Source organism: Myxine glutinosa, chromosome 7 (genome assembly GCF_964187855.1).
Source record: "Myxine glutinosa chromosome 7, kmMyxGlut1.1, whole genome shotgun sequence".
Taxonomy (NCBI): domain Eukaryota; kingdom Metazoa; phylum Chordata; class Myxini; order Myxiniformes; family Myxinidae; genus Myxine; species Myxine glutinosa.
Window position 1 is genome coordinate 120,418,744 of NC_136267.1, and position 20,147 is coordinate 120,438,890.

A 20,147-nucleotide genomic window follows, 5' to 3' on the forward strand; every position below is an offset into this window, starting at 1 on the left:
ACACAAGCAAAAAGGAGCAATCAAGTTTATTTACAAGCACATAAGACGCAGGTGACACAGGGAAAATACTAGCTTATACAGACTTAATTAACTACCCAGGACAAAACAAACAAAGACGACTCACACGGGGAATTGCAGAGTGGATTGGCTGGAAGGCGGTGCGTGGCTGGAGGGGGGGGACGGCACGGAGCTGGCTGGAGCTTGATCCTGCACGGGACGTCGGGCGGGACCTCGACGGCCGCTGATGCCTCCGATCCTGTCGTGTGCGTGGGATCACGGGTCGGATCACGGGTCGGGTCACGGGTCGGATCACGGGTCGGATCACGGTCAGAGCCGACGCGCTGGTGGGGGGTCTGGCGTGACGGGTTCTCTCCTCTCTTCTGTTGTTTGGTCCAACCACTCCGTCTCCAACGCAACCCCTCAACGCAATCACTGAACGCAACCGCTGAACGCAACCACTGACGACCAACTCAGCTCTTTGTGACCCTCCTTGTCTCGGCTCAAAAGTGCATCTCTCTGTAAAAACGCATCTCTCTCTTGGACACGCCCTTGCCTTGGGTTATATAGGCCCCCGCCCCTCAACCTTTGCGAACCTCCCCGACCGCTCTTCCTCCGCCCTCTGTAGCCAAACCCCTGGCTCATGGTTGGTCGAGCGGGGCTGGTTCACTCCTCCCCCTCTATGACGAGGTGGAGACACGCCTTTCTTCCCTGACTCGAGCCTCGTGGTCAATGGCGGTTATTGGAGGGGAGGTAATATGGGCAATCGAGGCTCGGCAATGACGAGAGGGGATGTAATATTGGATGGAGATTTTGGGGATGGGAAGGAAAGGGGATCTATTCTCTTTCACTGGTGCAATGGAGTACTTTCAATTAATGGGAGACACAGCCTTATCCTAAAACACAGAATAAGAGATAACTATCGACAGGTATATTCTATTACTTGGCTGACGTGTATGCTTGTGGACTATGGGACGCCCTTTTGGTCTTTACACAGCTCCGGAGGCAGGAGGCACAGAATAAACAATAATCACAATAGTACAGCACACAATCAAAAAATATACAGTCCTCATATCCACAACACTGCACCCTCCTCCTCTTAGGCACGTCCCGGGCCTACAACTTTTATTTAGTGTGACACGTAGGTGTAGTTCCCTCTACTTTTAACCTGACCCTGAGTGCGACAGTTTTAAAACATAAATAAATGTGTCCCGCTGCTCCATTGCACCCTGCCTAACAGACTTACGCCCACAGTTAACCGAATTGCGGAATGGTCTTCAAACTATACACTGACGGTGGGGAGCATTATCTACAATTGACGCTACTTTTATTTACAAAACTAACCCAGGACCTGTAATTGTTCTTTCTGGGGGGGAGACAGTCTGCTCTGCATCAATGCACCATGAAAGCACCTATAACGCACCAACACACCCTCAAGCACCAATCAGTGCAGTCACCACTGTTCATCAATAAAATAAATTCAACAACCCCTAACCCTGCAGGTGATCTCTTGCTTCTTCGGCTCCCTCTGCTGGTTATTATTATTTGTCTTCCAGATGTTGTCATTCTCTTTTGCTTTGCTTACTGGCGGCCTATTTGCAATAAAGTGTGCCCAATGTGTCCTTCTTATTTATTGTATTTATGGCCCACAGGGTCGACTAGTGTGGTTCACCTGTGGGGCATCGGTGCCCTGTGGCCAAGGTCCGCCAGCAAGATTTCGGGCCCTCATGGCCGGTTCCAGCAGAGGGGCCATGCCCCAACCCATGGGGTCCATAAGTGGTGCTCGGCCACAGACATGTGGTCCATAATGTGGTGCATCGATGCAGACAGCTGGTTCTGGGAATTTCGGGCGCACAATGGCCGACCCACGCACGCTCCCCTCGGCGCCCAACGGCGCTCAGGTCCTCATGTGGGAGACAAAAAGGGGGGACAAGACAGATGAGCGAGGGGTAAGGTCTCAAGGGTACACATCAAAAAGGCAATGCAAGGCGAAATGCGTACGGAGGGCGAAGTGAGAAAGCTCATCCCTACCGTACGTCACCCCCCTGTTACCTAGCCCACCCTTGCCCTTACCCCATATGTACAAAACCTACACATTACCAAATTCGTCACTACTGTCACGTCTCCCCATATTTCCTCTATACCAAATTCGTCACTACTGTCACGTCTCCCCATATTTCCTCTATACCAAATTCGTCACCACAATCCCTCTATCCAAAATTTGCCATCACCAAATTCATCATCAGTCCTCATAAGGAGGCAGAGATGGAACATCAAAGCACAATGTCACACCCACGTCATGATGCGTCTCACAATCCAAAACATTTGCATCAAAAATAATTAAACATGGCATGGTGCGGAGTACCTGTCACCTCAGGTGAGTGGATGCAGATGGTGCGAGGAGATCCTTCATCCTAACTATTTTCTAAATGACTTTAACACACTTTACACTACCCGGGGTCTTTCTCCGGCCAACCCATTGGCCCTCTTACACTATGGGTTCTAAAAACCAATTCCCATTGGCCAAACTGTGGTGCTCTTCAATTTGGGGTCTCACTCCCCCGATTCATCTCCCGGTGCCCTCGTACAATTTCTGGGCTGTGGCGTGTACCTCTCCCAGTGGGTCTACCCACCTGCACACCTCCACCACTGCAGTTGCCTCCGAGCTTACCTGCTCCTCACCCTAACCTAACTACCTGGGGAAGGCCCTCTGGCACTCTCCCCACTCGGTGCCCTCTCTGGCACTGGGCTACCCGGGTCCATCCTCCGGATCCTCGGGCCCCATCCACAACTCTACCGGCTCCCAGAGCCCACCTGCGGCCTCACCTGGCCGACATCCTCACAGTGGTGGAGTGCCCAACCAACTACACACACTAACAGGCTACACACCCAGCCATTTCCACAACACTAATGCACCCATTCACAACACCATTCTGCAACCGCACCACAAATGCCAATATCCAACCACAATTTACCTATACCCTCTACCTAACACTTACACTACCCGCCCCGGGTATCCGTGATGGGGGTCCACTCTTCCCCCATTCACACCTTCGCACCATCCACTCCACTCCACAATTTCCACCATACTCACTCCACGACCATCCATTCCAATCCTCCAGACCATTTATTCCATACACCTGTCTTTCATTCACCTGTCGTTGCACACCTGTGCAATCCTACCTGGTGCCACCTGCACCCTCCTCCTCTTCCTGGACCATTTGGTCAACACAACACGCAATCACCACTACTCCCTCATACACTGCTCCATTCACCTGTTCAGTTGCACACCTGTGCAATCACACCTGTTCCATTCTCACCTGTTCAATCCTCACACACACGGCATCATCTCAGCTAACTACTCCCCTCTGAAACTTGCGCTTCCCAGTCGTCCCTTTAAACTATTGCGCTCCCACGTCATTATCATCCACACTAAACTACCTGCGTCCCCACTACAGGTATCAGTCACTAACTAAACTTAACGTCACCTAATGTCAATCTTCGCTAGATCCCTACACACCATATCCTAACCCACCCGGGCTAGTTTTCACTGCCATACACCCCATAATCTAGTGCTCCTTTGCCCCCACCTGTGAGGGATGGTGGATTTGCCATCCCACCACATCGGGGGTCTCTCACTACCAATTTCGCTCGTCCAAATCCAACAATTCAAAAATTTTCCATTTACTGCCAATTCTATTCACTTTTCTAATTTTCGTTTTAAATCACTATCACTATCACCATCACCCGTCTACTTATTACATCCTCTCGGTGCGCCAATTCACATCTACAGCCCGGCTTCGTACAGCCGAGCACTGAACGCGGATTCTTTTGTGCTGGCGGCTGGATGCGTCCCGCATTCGGGGCAGGGACGGAGGCTTACCCGGGCCGAGATCCCATGCACCACCTCGGCGTGAAGCCATCCAATGTCCCGATCTCGACCTGCCGGCACGTCTCAATAGAAAGTGGTCGCCATGACGACCCTTCCTATCGGGCTGCCCGCTCCGCCTAGTGGAGCCCGGACGCGGCCGCTCCACGCGAGGCCCAGCGTGGTTCGCGCACGGCGGTCCTTTCGAACCCGCCGTGGCTCGGATCTCCGCTGGTTCTCGCGGCACGCGAAGCCCGGCACGCACCGAGGGCCCGATTCGGCTAAAAGTCGACCTAACCTTTAACCCGGTTATCGTCGACACCTCACCTGCAGGCTTACATGCATACGCTACCCCTTTCGTGCTCATACATGCAGCCGTTCCCATTCTCCTCGTACCTTTCCTTACACACCTCGGTACACTCATTCCGCTCACCGACTTGGTCACACACCTGACCACCGAACACCTTGGCACACATTCGTCGCTCGCACACCTCACCAATACACCTCTTCGCGCCCCTGTCTCGGTCACCTCCTTTGTGACAATCACAGGTGTGCTCTCACCCGCACACCCAACCACGTGTCTCACTACCAATTCCAGCGTGCATTCCCACTCACGCTCTACCATTCCAGGTGTGCATCCTTCTATTCCAGGTGTACATCCTCGCTCACCTGCCACAACCAACTCACGCTCCGTTTCACTCTCACTACTCTCACCTCCACTCTCGGTCGCGCACTCACCCTTACTCTTGACAGCATGCGCTTTCCCCATGCACCCGTCCGTTACACACCTTTCTCGCGCATCCTCCCGCGCACACTTCTTCGTTACTTCCTCCGTAACACTCACCACAGGCATGCATTCTCCCTTACTCTTGACAGCATGCGCTTTCCCCATGCACCCGTCCGTTACACACCTTTCTCGCGCATCCTCCCGCGCACACTTTTTCGTTACTTCCTCCGTAACACTCACCACACCGCGCTTCCCTGTGCTCCCTCGCACACGCGCTTCGACCAACTCACTCTTGACGGCACACTCACTCCTCGGCGTGCACTTTTTCCTCACACACCCCATGGTCGGACATTCTCGCACACCTCTTTTTTTGCACACCTGTCCTGTCACACACCTCACCAACGGCCTTTCACGAACACCCGGATCCAACCCAATCCCCAAGCCGACTGAATCTCCCCTCACATCATGTACATTGCCACTCACCTCCGTACCTTGTCGCACCTCCTCTGCCACCTGCAAACTTTTTATTTGGTTAGTGAGCATCTCATCATGATTTGAACACAGACTTTGTACATTATCCATTTCTCCCTGCAATTCCCGGGCTACCTCCGTCATCTCTTCAATTTCAATGCCCACTTCCGCTTTTTCTGTACTCACCTCGACGACCGTTGGCTTTAATAAAATTCCCTCTACCTCATCGGTCGCCGGATTTTCCAAGCCCCGGGTCGCGATTTCTACCCCCGTCATTGTACCCGTGCTTTCCTCCGCTTCGCTCAACCAGCGCTTTTCGACTCGCGTTACCTCCTCGTGCACCCCTGGGACCCTTTCGCCCAACTCGCGGTCTCTGTCCCTCTGCTCCCCTTCCTCCCTATCGGCCCTCATTCCGTTCGTTATTTCTTCAATTTGGTTTCCCAATTTGTTCGTTATTGCTTCCTTTTGGTTTCCCAATTTGTTTAACAATCGCTCACTGTCAGCTTCCATTTGGTTTAACAATCGCTCACTGTCAGCTTCCATTTGGTTTAACAATCGCTCCCTGTTCCTGTCCAAAAGGGCCTCCATTTCAGCCATAATTAATTGCATGTCTTCCACCGTTGGTACAAAGGGCGCGGCAAAATTTGGTGCCGCTACACCCACATGCGTGAGGACGCCATTTTGTGCACCTGATACACCCTCAACCGCACCTTCTTTACTCTCCTCCACCATTTTTTTTCCTAAGTCCTGGGTCGATTCTACCCCGTCTATCTCTCCCAACGGCATCCCGTCGCCTTGAACAGCCATGGCGCGATTTCAAAATTCGGGTTTTGCTTAAAAAAAAAACAAATTTCGGCAGCTCGTAATTTTGACCAAAATTTTTTTTCTAGATGTTTTAAAAATTTGGTTCGGGCCCCGAATCTCACTCCCAGACACCAATTGTTATAGATCGCGGTTAGATGTTATAGACCGAGCGGTGGTGTAAGACCGCGACCTAACAAAACTCACCCGATTCACCCAGACTTTGGCCGTATCGCACCCCAGCTGCTCAATGAGGGAAAAGACGAAAACGACGCAATGCAAAGAGGAAAACGAAGGCAAAGAAAGGTTTGGAAATACGACTGAATTTATTGACTATTTACACACAAGCAAAAAGGAGCAATCAAGTTTATTTACAAGCACATAAGACGCAGGTGACACAGGGAAAATACTAGCTTATACAGACTTAATTAACTACCCAGGACAAAACAAACAAAGACGACTCACACGGGGAATTGCAGAGTGGATTGGCTGGAAGGCGGTGCGTGGCTGGAGGGGGGGGACGGCACGGAGCTGGCTGGAGCTTGATCCTGCACGGGACGTCGGGCGGGACCTCGACGGCCGCTGATGCCTCCGATCCTGTCGTGTGCGTGGGATCACGGGTCGGATCACGGGTCGGGTCACGGGTCGGATCACGGGTCGGATCACGGTCAGAGCCGACGCGCTGGTGGGGGGTCTGGCGTGACGGGTTCTCTCCTCTCTTCTGTTGTTTGGTCCAACCACTCCGTCTCCAACGCAACCCCTCAACGCAATCACTGAACGCAACCGCTGAACGCAACCACTGACGACCAACTCAGCTCTTTGTGACCCTCCTTGTCTCGGCTCAAAAGTGCATCTCTCTGTAAAAACGCATCTCTCTCTTGGACACGCCCTTGCCTTGGGTTATATAGGCCCCCGCCCCTCAACCTTTGCGAACCTCCCCGACCGCTCTTCCTCCGCCCTCTGTAGCCAAACCCCTGGCTCATGGTTGGTCGAGCGGGGCTGGTTCACTCCTCCCCCTCTATGACGAGGTGGAGACACGCCTTTCTTCCCTGACTCGAGCCTCGTGGTCAATGGCGGTTATTGGAGGGGAGGTAATATGGGCAATCGAGGCTCGGCAATGACGAGAGGGGATGTAATATTGGATGGAGATTTTGGGGATGGGAAGGAAAGGGGATCTATTCTCTTTCACTGGTGCAATGGAGTACTTTCAATTAATGGGAGACACAGCCTTATCCTAAAACACAGAATAAGAGATAACTATCGACAGGTATATTCTATTACTTGGCTGACGTGTATGCTTGTGGACTATGGGACGCCCTTTTGGTCTTTACACAGCTCCGGAGGCAGGAGGCACAGAATAAACAATAATCACAATAGTACAGCACACAATCAAAAAATATACAGTCCTCATATCCACAACAATACTTTTAAATTAATCAATTATCCAAACCCTACAGATGCAAATGACTTAATTAGATTTAGTGATTTATCACAATATATATTTTTAAAGAAAACAGCATGTTTTGTTAAACAAGTAAAATTTACAACCACAACACCTGGTTATACTGCCCATACACCTTTCCTCATTGAATTTAACTACCTGCTTACAATTGAATTTTATAAAGAAGGACATATAGTTAATATGCGAATTAATAAATGGGGGTACGATATGCCTGATGTAGGGTATAATTGGTCTTTTTCAATAAACATAGAAGACCTACATGATTTGAATCAGTCTCGTAAAGAAGAATATTATCCACTTGGTGAGGATATGGATTTATGTGGAAGTACAATTAATAAACAACAAATACATGGTTTTAAGAAAAGAAAAATATATGATAGTATAGCGATGGTTAGCATGACAAAGAATCATGAGATAAGGATAGAAAGCCGAGGAATACAAACCGATTTGGTAGTGGGAAGATGGGGTGGTATTACCTGTCATAATATTAATCTCACATATATTTCTGATACATAAATGGCAGGAAGAAGACTACAAGAGAATTATAATTTTTGTATTCAAGGATACCTACAAGAAAAGGGTGCTCGGTATTACATACCTTATGATTTGGAGCATATACATGGGAATTTTGTCATTAAAAACTGGCCTTATACTGATATTGTTAAACCCACAAATAGAGACTTGTTTAAAATATTAAATAAAAATGAACTTCTCAAAGTTATGAAATATAAAACTCTTTTAGAAATCGTCAACAAATCTTATTGGTATCCTATTATGAGAAAAATAATTATAGATACAAGAATATCTCAAAATCCAGATGAGTATATGTATAATATTCTTTGGGGTTCAAACTCAAGGGTAGCAAGGGATGAGGAAGGAGTTGAAGAAGAGAAGGAGGAAAGAGAGAAAAAGGAGAAGGAGGAAAGGGAGAAAAAGGAGGAGGAGAGGGAGAAAAAGAAGGAGGAAGGAGAGAAAAGGGAGAAGGAGGAAAGAGAGAAAAAGAAGAAGGAGGAGAGGGAGAAAAAGGAGAAGGAGGAGAGGGAGGAAAGGGAGCAAAGAGAGAGGGAGGAAAAATATAAAAAGATGGAAATCAGTGAGATTCGTAAAAGATTGAGTGTATTACAGCAAATAAATCAATCTCAACGCACCGAAGAGGAAATTAAAGAATTAACAACTCTTATGAAGATAATGGTTTCAAAAATAACAACGTCAATGTCTTCAATTTCAGGGAGGAGATTTAAATGAGAAAGTGGTGAAGAAGAAGAAGAAGAAGGAAAAGATTATGTGATTGATGATGTTGGTGTCATTGACTTTAGTTAGTTTTTATTTGTAAATAAATGGAGGAGAGAGTGAAGGCATTCCTTAGGATTCTTTATGTTTTAAAAATTAAGATAGAAATGTATATGTTAAAAACCAAAAAGGTTTTGATACTCTGTCGGAATTTTTCTGATAAATAAATATGAGTTATTGTCTCAAATGTAAAAAGAAAACTAAATCTAAAAATATCTCTTATGTTAAAGCTAAAAATAATAGAGTTTATCAAAAAGGAATATGTCAAGTGTGTGGCTCTAAAAAGTGCCAATTCATCTCACCTAAAAGAGGAGGAGATATACAAAAGTTTCTGTCAGGAAGTAAATTTACAACAACTGGAATTCCAGGGGAATTACACCTTCCAGGGTATTCTTTCTGTGGTCCAGGAACAAACCTGGATAAAAGATTAGATGAGGCTGACAATCCTAAACCTTGGTCTAAACCTACAAATAGGGTTGACGATGTGTGTATGAAGCATGATATTGCTTATGGGAAAACCACTACGTTGACTGAAAAACATAATGCCGACAGCGAAATGTTGTATAATTTGTCTTTGATACAAAATCCAACATTGAGAGAGAAAGTTGATAGGTTTATTGTGAGAAATTTGATAAATGCTAAATTGAAACTTGGTCTTGGTTATTCCTCAAAAAACTATTAGGCTCTAATGATGTCATCAAGACTGAGGAGCTTTTGGCTGAAGAATTACACAAACCTATAATCACAAAGTTTAAAAGAAGGAAGGTTTATTCTAAATACACCGACCACATATGGTCCGCCGATTTAATTGAATTGAATAATGACAGGGGATACAGGTATGCTTTAACCGTTATTGATTTGAGGAGTAGATTTGCCTGGGTTGTCCCTTTAAAAAATAAAAGGGGTGATACTTTAATGTTAGCCTTTAAGATAATATTTGATCGGGATAAAAGGAAACCAAAGAAGTTATGGACTGATGAGGGAACAGAGTTCTATAACAAAATATTCATGAAATTTCTTAAGGGGAAGGGTATTAAATTATACAGCACCTTTAATGAAGGAAAGGCAGTTGTTATTGAGCGTTTTAATCGTACTTTAAAAGAGAAATTATATAAAAAATTCACACAACTCGGTTCTCAAAAATGGGTGTATTTAATTCAGGATATTGTAGATAATTACAATAATACAGTTCATTCATCAACAAAATCAAAACCATTGGAAACATTTACAAAATTAGAATATGAAAAGGAGATTAATTTGAGAAAGCCCAAGTTTAAAGTTGGTGATATTGTAAGAATATACAAATGGAAAAGTCATTTTGAGAAAGGTTATACACAAAAATGGACTCGTGAATTATTTAAAATCATTGATGTAATGGATACAGTCCCTTGGACCTACAAATTATATGATTTAAATGGAGAAGAAATCTTGGGTTCATTTTACTCGCAAGAATTACAAAAAACACAAGTAAGCAGATAATACCCTTGAAAATAATAAATAAATAAATAAAATGTAATGGGGATACGTTTTTAAATCTGTGAACCCCAAACACAGAATCCCACAACTTTTTAGTTGGGGCTTAACTTTTGTGTGTGTATAATGGGGATACGTTTTTAAATCTGTGAACCCCAAACACAGAATCCCACAACGTTTCAGTTGGGGCTTAACTTTTGTGTGTGTATAATGGGGATACGTTTTTAAATCTGTGAACCCCAAACACAGAATCCCTCAACTTTCCAGTTGGGGCTTAACTTTTGTGTGTGTGTGTATGTGTGAGTGAGTCATAATAATATACAAACCCTAACCCAACCCCATCCCTAACCCAACCCCATCCCTAACCCAAACCCATTCCTAACCCAACCCCATCCCTAACCCAACCCATCCCTAACCCAACCCCATCCCTAACCCAACCCCATCCCTAACCCAACCCAATCCCATACCCAATCCCATCCCTAACCAAACCCCATCCCTAACCAAACCCCATCCCTAACCCAACCCTAACCCAACCCCATCCCTAACCCAACCCATCCCTAACCCTCACATTCAAAATCCCAACCCTAACCCAATCCCATCCATAACCCAACCCCAACCCTAACCCTCACATTCAAAATCCCAACCCTAACCCAACCCCATCCCTAACCCAACCCCATCCCTAACCCTCACATTCAAAATCCCACCCAAACCCTAACATAATCTTTCTTTTCTTCTTTTTTAAAATACGTATTTCTTTTCTTTTTTTTTCCTCTTCCTCCAATTCTGTCTTTCAAGGCTTTCAAGTTTGAAGAAGTAGAAATGGGAAGAAAGAATCTTCCAGCATTTTCTTCCTCGAACTTTCTTGATATTGCTTAAATCAAGCGTCATTAAATAAAGAACATTGTTCATTGCTTTAGAATCCAAAGAGTCTCCAAGAGGAACCCCACAGGTAGAGTCTCCAAAATAAAACCAACTTTCCAAGTTCCCAAGGTATAACCACAATCCTGTTGAGCCTCCAAGATAGGTATCACATTCCGAGTCATCAAAACAAAACCCCCATTCCGAGTCTCCAAAAATATAACCATCTTTCCAAGTCCCCAAGGTAGACCCACAATTTTCAGAAATATTGGGGGTTTCCGTGATAAGTCTCACATAGTATAACTGCGGACCATCAGGGAAAACTTCCCTTTCCCAATTTTTTAGGGTTTCTATGATGTGTCTCACATAGTATAACTGCGGACCATCAGGGAGAACTCTCCTTGCCCAATTTTTTAGGGTTTCTATGATGTGTCTCACATAGTATAACTGCGGACCATCAGGGAGAATTCCCATTTCACAATTTTTTAGGGTTTCTATGATGTGTCTCACATAGTATAACTGTGGACCATCAGGGAGAACTCCCCTTTCCCAATTTTCAGAAATTTGTGGGTCTCCAATGTATGACTTGCATTCTGGCTCATCAAGGTAGAACTTGTTCAGTGGGTTTTGTTTTGATAACTCACAACAAGTATCATCATGGTAAAACTCTTTTTCAGGATTTTGTGGATCTCCAAGGTATAACTCTTTGGCTGGGTCATCAAGGTAGAACTCGTTCTGGGGGTCTTGGTTGTTCAAAATGTCTTCAAACAAAAAAATAACTTCATCCCAAGTTGTGTTAAAAGCAGAATTTTCATTTCGTATCTCAGATACAATTTCCTGTGAAAGAAAATAACAATGTATTAATTTAATACAATATTTTTATTTGTATAAATCAAGCTCTATGAATATTAAAATAAACTTTGTTAACTCTTACACGAGTCTCATCTAAAAAAAAAAAAAATTAAAATAAATAATTAAATTAATAATTAATTAAATAAATAAATAAATAAATAAATAAACAAACTTACCTCCATTGATAAGAGGTTCGAGTCCAGTTCATCAATCTGAAGGTTGAGTTCTACACAGGTAGTAGGACTCCAAGGAATAGCAAAGTTATCCCATTCCATTTCGGCATAGTAGTCCATTCTCAAGTGAAGCAGAAAGCGTGTTTGAAAAAGCCTGTGTGGTCGGTGCCTTTTATAAGGACTGGGTGTGTCATTTCCTGTGGAAATTCCCTGGGCGTGTCTAAACTGGAAATGATGTGATGGGAATTCCCTGAAAATGATGTAATGTATTACCTGGAAATGATACAATGCTAAAGAGTTTATAAAGTGGGTGGGGCTTAGCAAAAGTGGGCGGGGGCTTCGCAAAAAGTGGGCGGGGCTTAACAAAAGGGGGGCGGGGCTTACCAAAAAGTGGACGGAGCTTAACAAAAGGTGGACAGAGCCTACCAAAAAGTGTGTGGCACTGGAGGCGCTCAAATAAGAACATTGAGGGAGGTTTACCATTTTATCTTAGCTCAGTTAAAATATCTTAATAAAGAACCAAACTCAAACATATTTTTTGTTAATATATTAGATGGTGAAGAGAGTGGCAAGAGAATTAAATTATTTCCCACGCATAAACAAATATTTGTAGGGTCGTTGTTTGAGTGGGCCAAAGATGATTCACCAGATGATATTAAGAGTAAAAGGTGAAAAGGTCCATAAGGTCAGAAGGATCACAGGTTCACACAGAAGGACCATTGTTTAAGTGGTCTAATGAATAAGGATAACATGTCAAAAGGTTAGAAGGTTCGTAAAGAACAGGGTGAGAGAAATAGAGGTGTTTAGGGGCAATGAGGGAGGGGAAAATTAACATGTAAGTCAATGGGAAAATGAGAGTGTCCCAGAAGCAACATATACACACTACTCACATACACTACCTCTGTGCCAAATGTCATCCGAATCCGTCCACAACCTTTTGAGATATCTTGTTCACAGACAGACAAAGAAATAGACAGACAGGGGTGAAGACATAACCTCCATCCACCTTCGGTGGCAGAGGTAATTAAAACAAATGAAAAAGAATGACAAGAAAATATCCAAGACACAGGAAGTAGCAGAAGTCAGTTGAAATGCAATGAACTCTCAAAGATGTAGGAAGTAGGAATTGGCATTCCTCTTGAAGCTGAGTAGATCGGATGATAATGGGAAGCACATTACAGGTAGTGAATTCCAGAGCGAGACAGCATGAGAGATAAAACTATCTGCATCACCTTTCGTTTTTCACTTTGGATCAGCTACAGTGTATGGATGTGAAAAGATGGCAAATGGAGTCTTGCGTCCAAACACTCATATTGGAGGAACTAACTTAGAAAGTCCGGCAGAATATTTCCCATGAAAATATCTGTAGAACCAAAGCACGAGTGGAAACTGACCTATAGTGAGGGAAGGCAGACATTGGGTGCAGTGAAGAGGAAAACAGGGGGGAAACAGCATGTCGATGCACCACAGCTCTTGGTGAGGAAGTGGAGATGAAAAGGAGGAAGATCTCAGCAGCTGGAGCAAAACCTAAAAGTTAGAAATGGCAGAGATAAAAGGTGGTGGTGGTGGTAGTGGTGTTCATGAGCCACAAACCTGAAATTGTGGAGTGACGAGCAAGAGACGAGCACTGGAAAACAATTCCATTCGTGAGGGAATAGAGGGACGAATGGATGTCTAGAAATGCGCGTTCATTACAACTTGTGGTTCATCTTTTGATTTCGTTTTGCGATTTTAAATCAGACCTACAGTTGTAAAGTACCGAGTAGAGTGGGGAAAGATAGCCCTGGCAGAAAAGGTGTGGCAAGATGTCCCCCTCCCTCGTACTCCACAACCTCATTTCATGATGTATGCTGTGTATATAATCAATACAATAGGCCAACAGTACCAGCATGATATTCTTAACTTGCAGCAATTGAAAGTGTAAAATATCTGTGATAATGCTGAATTGTTTATTCCATTATCAACAGCACCTTCCACAGTACAGAATCTAACCTGCAACAGCACAGAGTTTTCGGTGCAACTGCGATGGAACGCTCCCTTGGGTGACTTTGATGATCTCAACGTGGAGTTAAATGACCAGACAGGTTACGTGGTCAACATCACGCTACCAACAGACTCTGCCGGCCACACCTTTGTCAACCTTTCATCTGGCAGGCTCTACCGCATGTCGGTGGTAACACACAGCCACTTGCTCCACACATCTGCGTCTTGTGTGGTGCGTACAGGTTGGTAAGATGTTTCCATGTTCGGACAAACTTGATGTGACATATGACTTGGCGCCTTAAATGATGGGTTAATCTACGACCACTCCAACAAAACTTATAAACATCTCCTGTGGTTTCTCATGAGGTCTGATAGAAATCTCATCACATCTCAGGATAAATTATTGTAATGGCAAGGAGGCTGAAATTATGTAACCCTCCTCCACTGTTCCTTCACTGGAGGTTGCCTCTCTACCTTTTGAGACCATCTATTTATTGCGTTCACAATTATGGTGGAGAGGACCTCTGGTTACCTAGAAAATATATTACCCCTGACCCATTCCTCAACACACTGTGTATAACAAATCAAATACCCCTTACCTCGACCCTGTGTCCAGCTCTGTTTCCTGTGACTGGAGTGAAAGTTGAAGCCACTCGGACGACTCTCCGCGTGACCTGGACCCCTTCACTCTCATTCCACAATAGCATTCAAGTGCACTTGTCTCACGGTGGTCACGTGATATTCAGCCTCGTATTACCGAGTGGTACCGTTTCCCACGTGTTCCACGACTTGCGTCCAGGTCGGCAGTACAATATTGGAATAACCACGATCAGCGGCAACCTCTCGGCATCAACAACAATCACAGGGATGACAGGTGTGTAAATCACTGAACGTATAGTCTTCCTGGTTCCTAGGTGTTCATGAGTTTTCTTGTGAAGTTCACATCCACCCCAACCTCATTCCCATTGTTATCGAACCACGTTGTGCTTGAGTCATGCAAAGTATTACTTGTTGGAGAGAAGGGAAATGTATGATGCAGGTATTTGGTGGACAGGTATGGTGGACAGGTATGGTGGCAGAGAAAGGTGCTGTTCTGCTTTATTTTTTAATCAATATACAAGACGATCAAACGATGAATGATTGCATGATAGAAGTGTTTTATTGATGGTCAAAAGTATAACCAAGAATGTCTCTCTTTTGTACAAACATATAATGAGCTTTCATGGAGCTTGGAAGATCCGCATCAAGTGTCCATCAGAAGATTGGGTGATCTGTAACTTGGGAAATTTATGGAGTAAAGTGAATGAATGATGTCTGGATGTCCTTTAAAAGTGGAATTATTCAAATTGATACTCCTCCAAATCCACACTGGTTGTGCTTAACCCCAATGAATGACAGACAAAGGTCTTGCTTGTATCCCATGAGGATTTCAGATTTACCAAGGAAGTACATCGCAGGTTTTTTTTTTCTTGAAATCGCTCCAGACAAGGCATAATGCCACTGCAGGTAACGGGCTAAGTGAAGGTTAGAAAAAGACATGGATAAAGCAAAACAAACCAGAACGGCACTCGGCAGAGAGCATACCTCCGCCAGGCTGAACAGTTTGTTTTGTATCCCAATGATGGGCTGGATCTGGATTCGGACCTGAATCAAAATCTAATCGGCTTGTTCCTGTCACCTAACCAACTCATTCACCTGGTTTTGTCAAAAGTCATCCATAACGTTTTCAATATCATGTTGAATATTGTTTTTCGCCCGATCCCTCAATGGTGAAGAATCACTTAAAAATCAAATAATTATCGTATCCGAATCCACATTCAGATATTCACCAAAATCGAATCGATTCGGTCTTGTCACACACTCAATCTATCCACCAAGTTTCGTCCAAATCCGTCCATGACCTTTGGAGATATCGTGCCATGTATCGGTTTTAGCCCAATCACTCAATGGTGAAGAATCACTTTAAAAATTCTACAAGCCGGATCCGAATCCGGATCTTCACCAAAATCTAATCATTTCGTCCGTGTCACATACACTACCACTTCGCCAAATGTCGTCCGAATCCGTCGACAACTTTTTGAGATATCTTGTTCACAGACAGACAAAGAAATAGACAGACAGGGGTGAAGACATAACCTCCATCCACCTTCGGTGGCAGAGGTAATTAAAACAAATGAAAAACCATAACAAGAAAATATCCAAGACACAGGAAGTAGCAGAGGTCAGTTGAAATGCAATGAACTCTCAAAGATGTAGGAAGTAGGAATTGGCATTCCTCTTGAAGCTGAGTAGATCGGATGATAATGGGAAGCACATTACAGGTAGTGAATTCCAGAGCGAGACAGCATGAGAGATAAAACTATCTGCATCGCCTTTCGTTTTTCACTTTGGATCAGCTACAGTGTATGGATGTGAAAAGATGGCAAATGGAGTCTTGCGTCCAAACACTCATATTGGAGGAACTAACTTAGAAAGTCCGGCAGAATATTTCCCATGAAAATATCTGTAGAACAAAGTACGAGTGGCAACTGACCTCTGGTGAGGGAAGGCAGACACGGGGTGCAGTGAAGAGGAAAACAGGGCAACAGCATGTCGATGCACCACAGCTCTTGGTGAGGAAGTGGAGATGAAAAGGAGGAAGATCTCAGCATTTGGAGAAACACCTAAAAGTTAGAAATGGCAGAGATAAAAGGTGGTGGTGGTGGTGGTGGTGTTCATGAGCCACAAACCTGAAATTGTGGAGTGACGAGCAAGAGTGAACACACTGGAAAACAATTCCATTCGTGAGGGAATAGAGGGACGAATGGATGTCTAGAAATGTGCGTTCATTACAACTTGTGGTTCATCTTTTGATTTCGTTTTGAGATTTTAAATCAGATCTACAGTTGTAAAGTACCGAGTAGAGTGGGGAAAGATATCCCTGGCAGAAAAGGTGTGGCAAGATGTCCCCCTCCCTCCTACTCCACAACCTCATTTCATGATGTATGCTGTGTATACAATCAATACAATAGGCCAACAGTACCAGCATGATATTGTTAACTTGCAGCAATTGAAAGTGTAAAACATCTGTGATAATGCTGAATTGTTTATTCCCTTATCAACAGCACCCTCCACAGTACAGAATCTAACCTGCAACAGCACAGAGTTTTCGGTGCAACTGCAATGGAACGCTCCCTTGGGTGACTTTGATGATCTCATCGTGGAGTTTAATGACCAGACAGGTTACGTGGTCAACCTCACGCTACCAACAGACTCTGTCGGCTACACCTTTGTCAACCTTTCATCTGGCAGGCTCTACCGCATGTCGGTCGTAACACACAGCCACTTGCTCCACACATCTGCGTCTTGTGTGGTGCATACAGGTTGGTAAGATGTTTCCATGTTCGGACAAACTTGATGTGACATATGACTTGGCACCTTAAATGATGGGTTAATCTTCGACCACTCCAACAAAACTTATCAACATCTCCTGTGGTTTCTCATGAGATCTGATAGAAATCTCATCACATCTCAGGATAAATTATTGTAAGGGTAAGGAGGCTGAAATTATGTAACCCTCCTCCACTGTTCCTTCATTAGAGGTTGCCTCTCTTCCTGTTGAGACCATCTATTTATTGCGTTCACAATTATGGTGGAGAGGACCTCTGGTTACCTAGAAAATATATTACCCCTGACCCATTCCTCAACCCACTGTGTATAACACATCAAATACCCCTTACCTCTTCCCTGTGTCCAGCTCTGTTTCCTGTGACTGGAGTGAAAGTTGAAGCCACTCTGACGACTCTCCGCGTGACCTGGACCCCTTCACTCTCATTCCACAATAGCATTCAAGTGCAGTTGTCTCACAATGAACACGTGATTTTCAGCCTGGTATTACATGGAGGTACCTATACCCACGTGTTCCACGACTTGCGTCCAGGCCGGCAGTACAATATTGGAATAACCACGATCAGCGGCAACCTCTCGGCATCAACAACAATCATTGGGATGACAGGTGTGTAAATCACTGAACGTATAGTCTTCCTGGTTCCTGGGTGTTCATGAGTTTTCTTGTGAAGTTCACATCCACCCCAACCTCATTCCCATTGTTATCTAACCACGTTGTGCTTGAATCATGCAAAGTATTACTTGTTGGAGAGATGGGAAATGTATGATGCAGGTATTTGGTGGACAGGTATGGTGGCAGAGAAAGGTGCTGTTCTGCTTTATTTTATAATCAATATGCAAGACGATCAAACGATGAATGATTCCATGATAGAAGTGTTTTATTGATGGTCAAAAGTATAACCAGGAATGTCTCTCGATAGTACAAGCATATAATGAGCTTTCATGAAGCATGGAAGATCCGCATCAAGTGTCCATCAGAAGTGTTACGTGTTCCTCCCCGACCTCCTGGTCTCGGTATACCTCCGAACCCCGGGAGGGGCCACGGCAGAAAAATATATTAATCCGTGTCGAAACCAATAAGGAAACCACACCAATGGTTATGAACAAACCAATAATATATTATAAATCACACAGGAATAACATTACCACAAATTACAATTAAGAGTGCACTCTCTATTCCATCAGCTAGCATGCATAAGGTAACTCACAGTGTTCCAAGTGAGTGGAAAGAACCTTCCCCAATGTCTCTATATTCCCATCGTCGAGCTCAGAGTTGGTCCCCTCCAGTGATCAACGAACGATGTCGACTCTAAACCAGAATCTCGTTCCAAGGGCAGGCACAGACACGCCGCCCAAAACGGCACCAAGGCGCACGCGGCCCAAAGCGGAGAAAAGGGTCACGTGGTTAAAGTGGCACAAAGGCGCACTCACAGTGACTGGGAAATCCAACGGCACCCTCCAGGTATGAACTTTCACTGTTCACGGTCGGCGAGCCGTAAAGTGATCGTCAAAAGCCTCGGTGCACACACACACCACAGATACGTCTGAAAACGGTGGAAACGGTTGACGAAGCAAGGAAAGTCTGCTCGACACGCGAAGCGCACGAGTCAAAATGGCCGACGGCTCATGGTTCTCGAGTCGTCACGACCCAGCGATGATTCTTCGGAATCTAATGCCACCTGACATGCAGGGTGATCCGTCACAGCAATAACAACTTTATCGCAGGAATTCCTTTTTCCCAGGAAACCCAAAGTACGTGACTCTTGCTCGTCAACGTTCGTTGCAGACCGCAAAGCAACCAGCTTCTTCTCCGACTCCTTCGCTCGCGGCCCCTTCCTCTCCACCTCCGTGTCTTCCGGTTCGGGTTCCTGTATCATTTTAAGTTAACCTTTTTAACTTTTAATAACTGTTCATAAACAATAAACCTTTGGAAGACAATAATAGTACATAGAATCAGAAATCTTTCAAGTGGAGGAAAACCACAACAGCGGAAGTGACGAATCCGTAACAGAAGATTGGGCGATCTGTAACTTGAGAAATTTATGGAGTAAAGTGAATGAATGATGCCTGGATGTCCTTTAAAAGTGGAATGATTTACATTGATATTCCTCCAAATCCACACTGGTTGTCCTTAACCCCAATGAATTGCAGACAAAGGTCTTGCTTGTATCCCATGAGGATTTCAGATTTACCAAGGAAGTATTTGGCAAGTTTTTTTTTCTGGAAATCGCTCCAGACAAGGCATAATGCCACTGCAGGTAAGGGGCTCAGTGAAGGTTAGAAAAAGACATGGATAAAGCAAAACAAACCAGAATGGCACTCGGCAGAGAGCATACCTCCGCCAGGGTGAACAGTTTGTTTTATATCCCAATGATGGGCTGGATCTGGATTCGGACCTGAATCAAAATCTAATCGGCTTGTTCCTGTCACCTAACCAACTCATTCACCTGGTTTTGTCAAAAGTCATCCATAACGTTTTCAATATCATGTTAAATATTGCTTTTCGCCCGATCCCTCAATGGTGAAGAATCACTTAAAATTAAATAATTATCGTATCCGAATCTATTTTGGGATCTTCACCAAAATCGAATTGATTCGGTCTTGTCACACACCCAATCTATCCACCAGGTTTCGTCCAAATCTGTCCATAACCTTTTGAGATATCGTGCCATGTATCGGTTTTGGCCCTATCAATAAATGGTGAAGAATCATTTTAAAATCCTAGAAGCCGGATCCGAATCCGGATCTTCACCAAAATCTAATCATTTCGTCCGTGTCGCATACACTACCACTTCGCCAAATGTC

At 44.6% G+C, this 20,147-nt stretch overlaps 1 protein-coding gene across 1 annotated transcript in view; it reads left to right on the forward strand.

The window, feature by feature from the left end:
* The window catches only part of LOC137412050 (tenascin-X-like), a 157,794-nt gene that overhangs the window by 48,065 nt on the left and 89,582 nt on the right, over positions 1-20,147 (forward strand). Inside the window, exons 8-11 of the mRNA XM_078782729.1 lie at positions 13,940-14,197; positions 14,572-14,829; positions 17,060-17,317; positions 17,692-17,949. Of these exons, the coding sequence (XP_078638855.1) occupies positions 13,940-14,197; positions 14,572-14,829; positions 17,060-17,317; positions 17,692-17,949 (1,032 nt within the window). The remainder of the gene's footprint in view (positions 1-13,939; positions 14,198-14,571; positions 14,830-17,059; positions 17,318-17,691; positions 17,950-20,147) is intronic.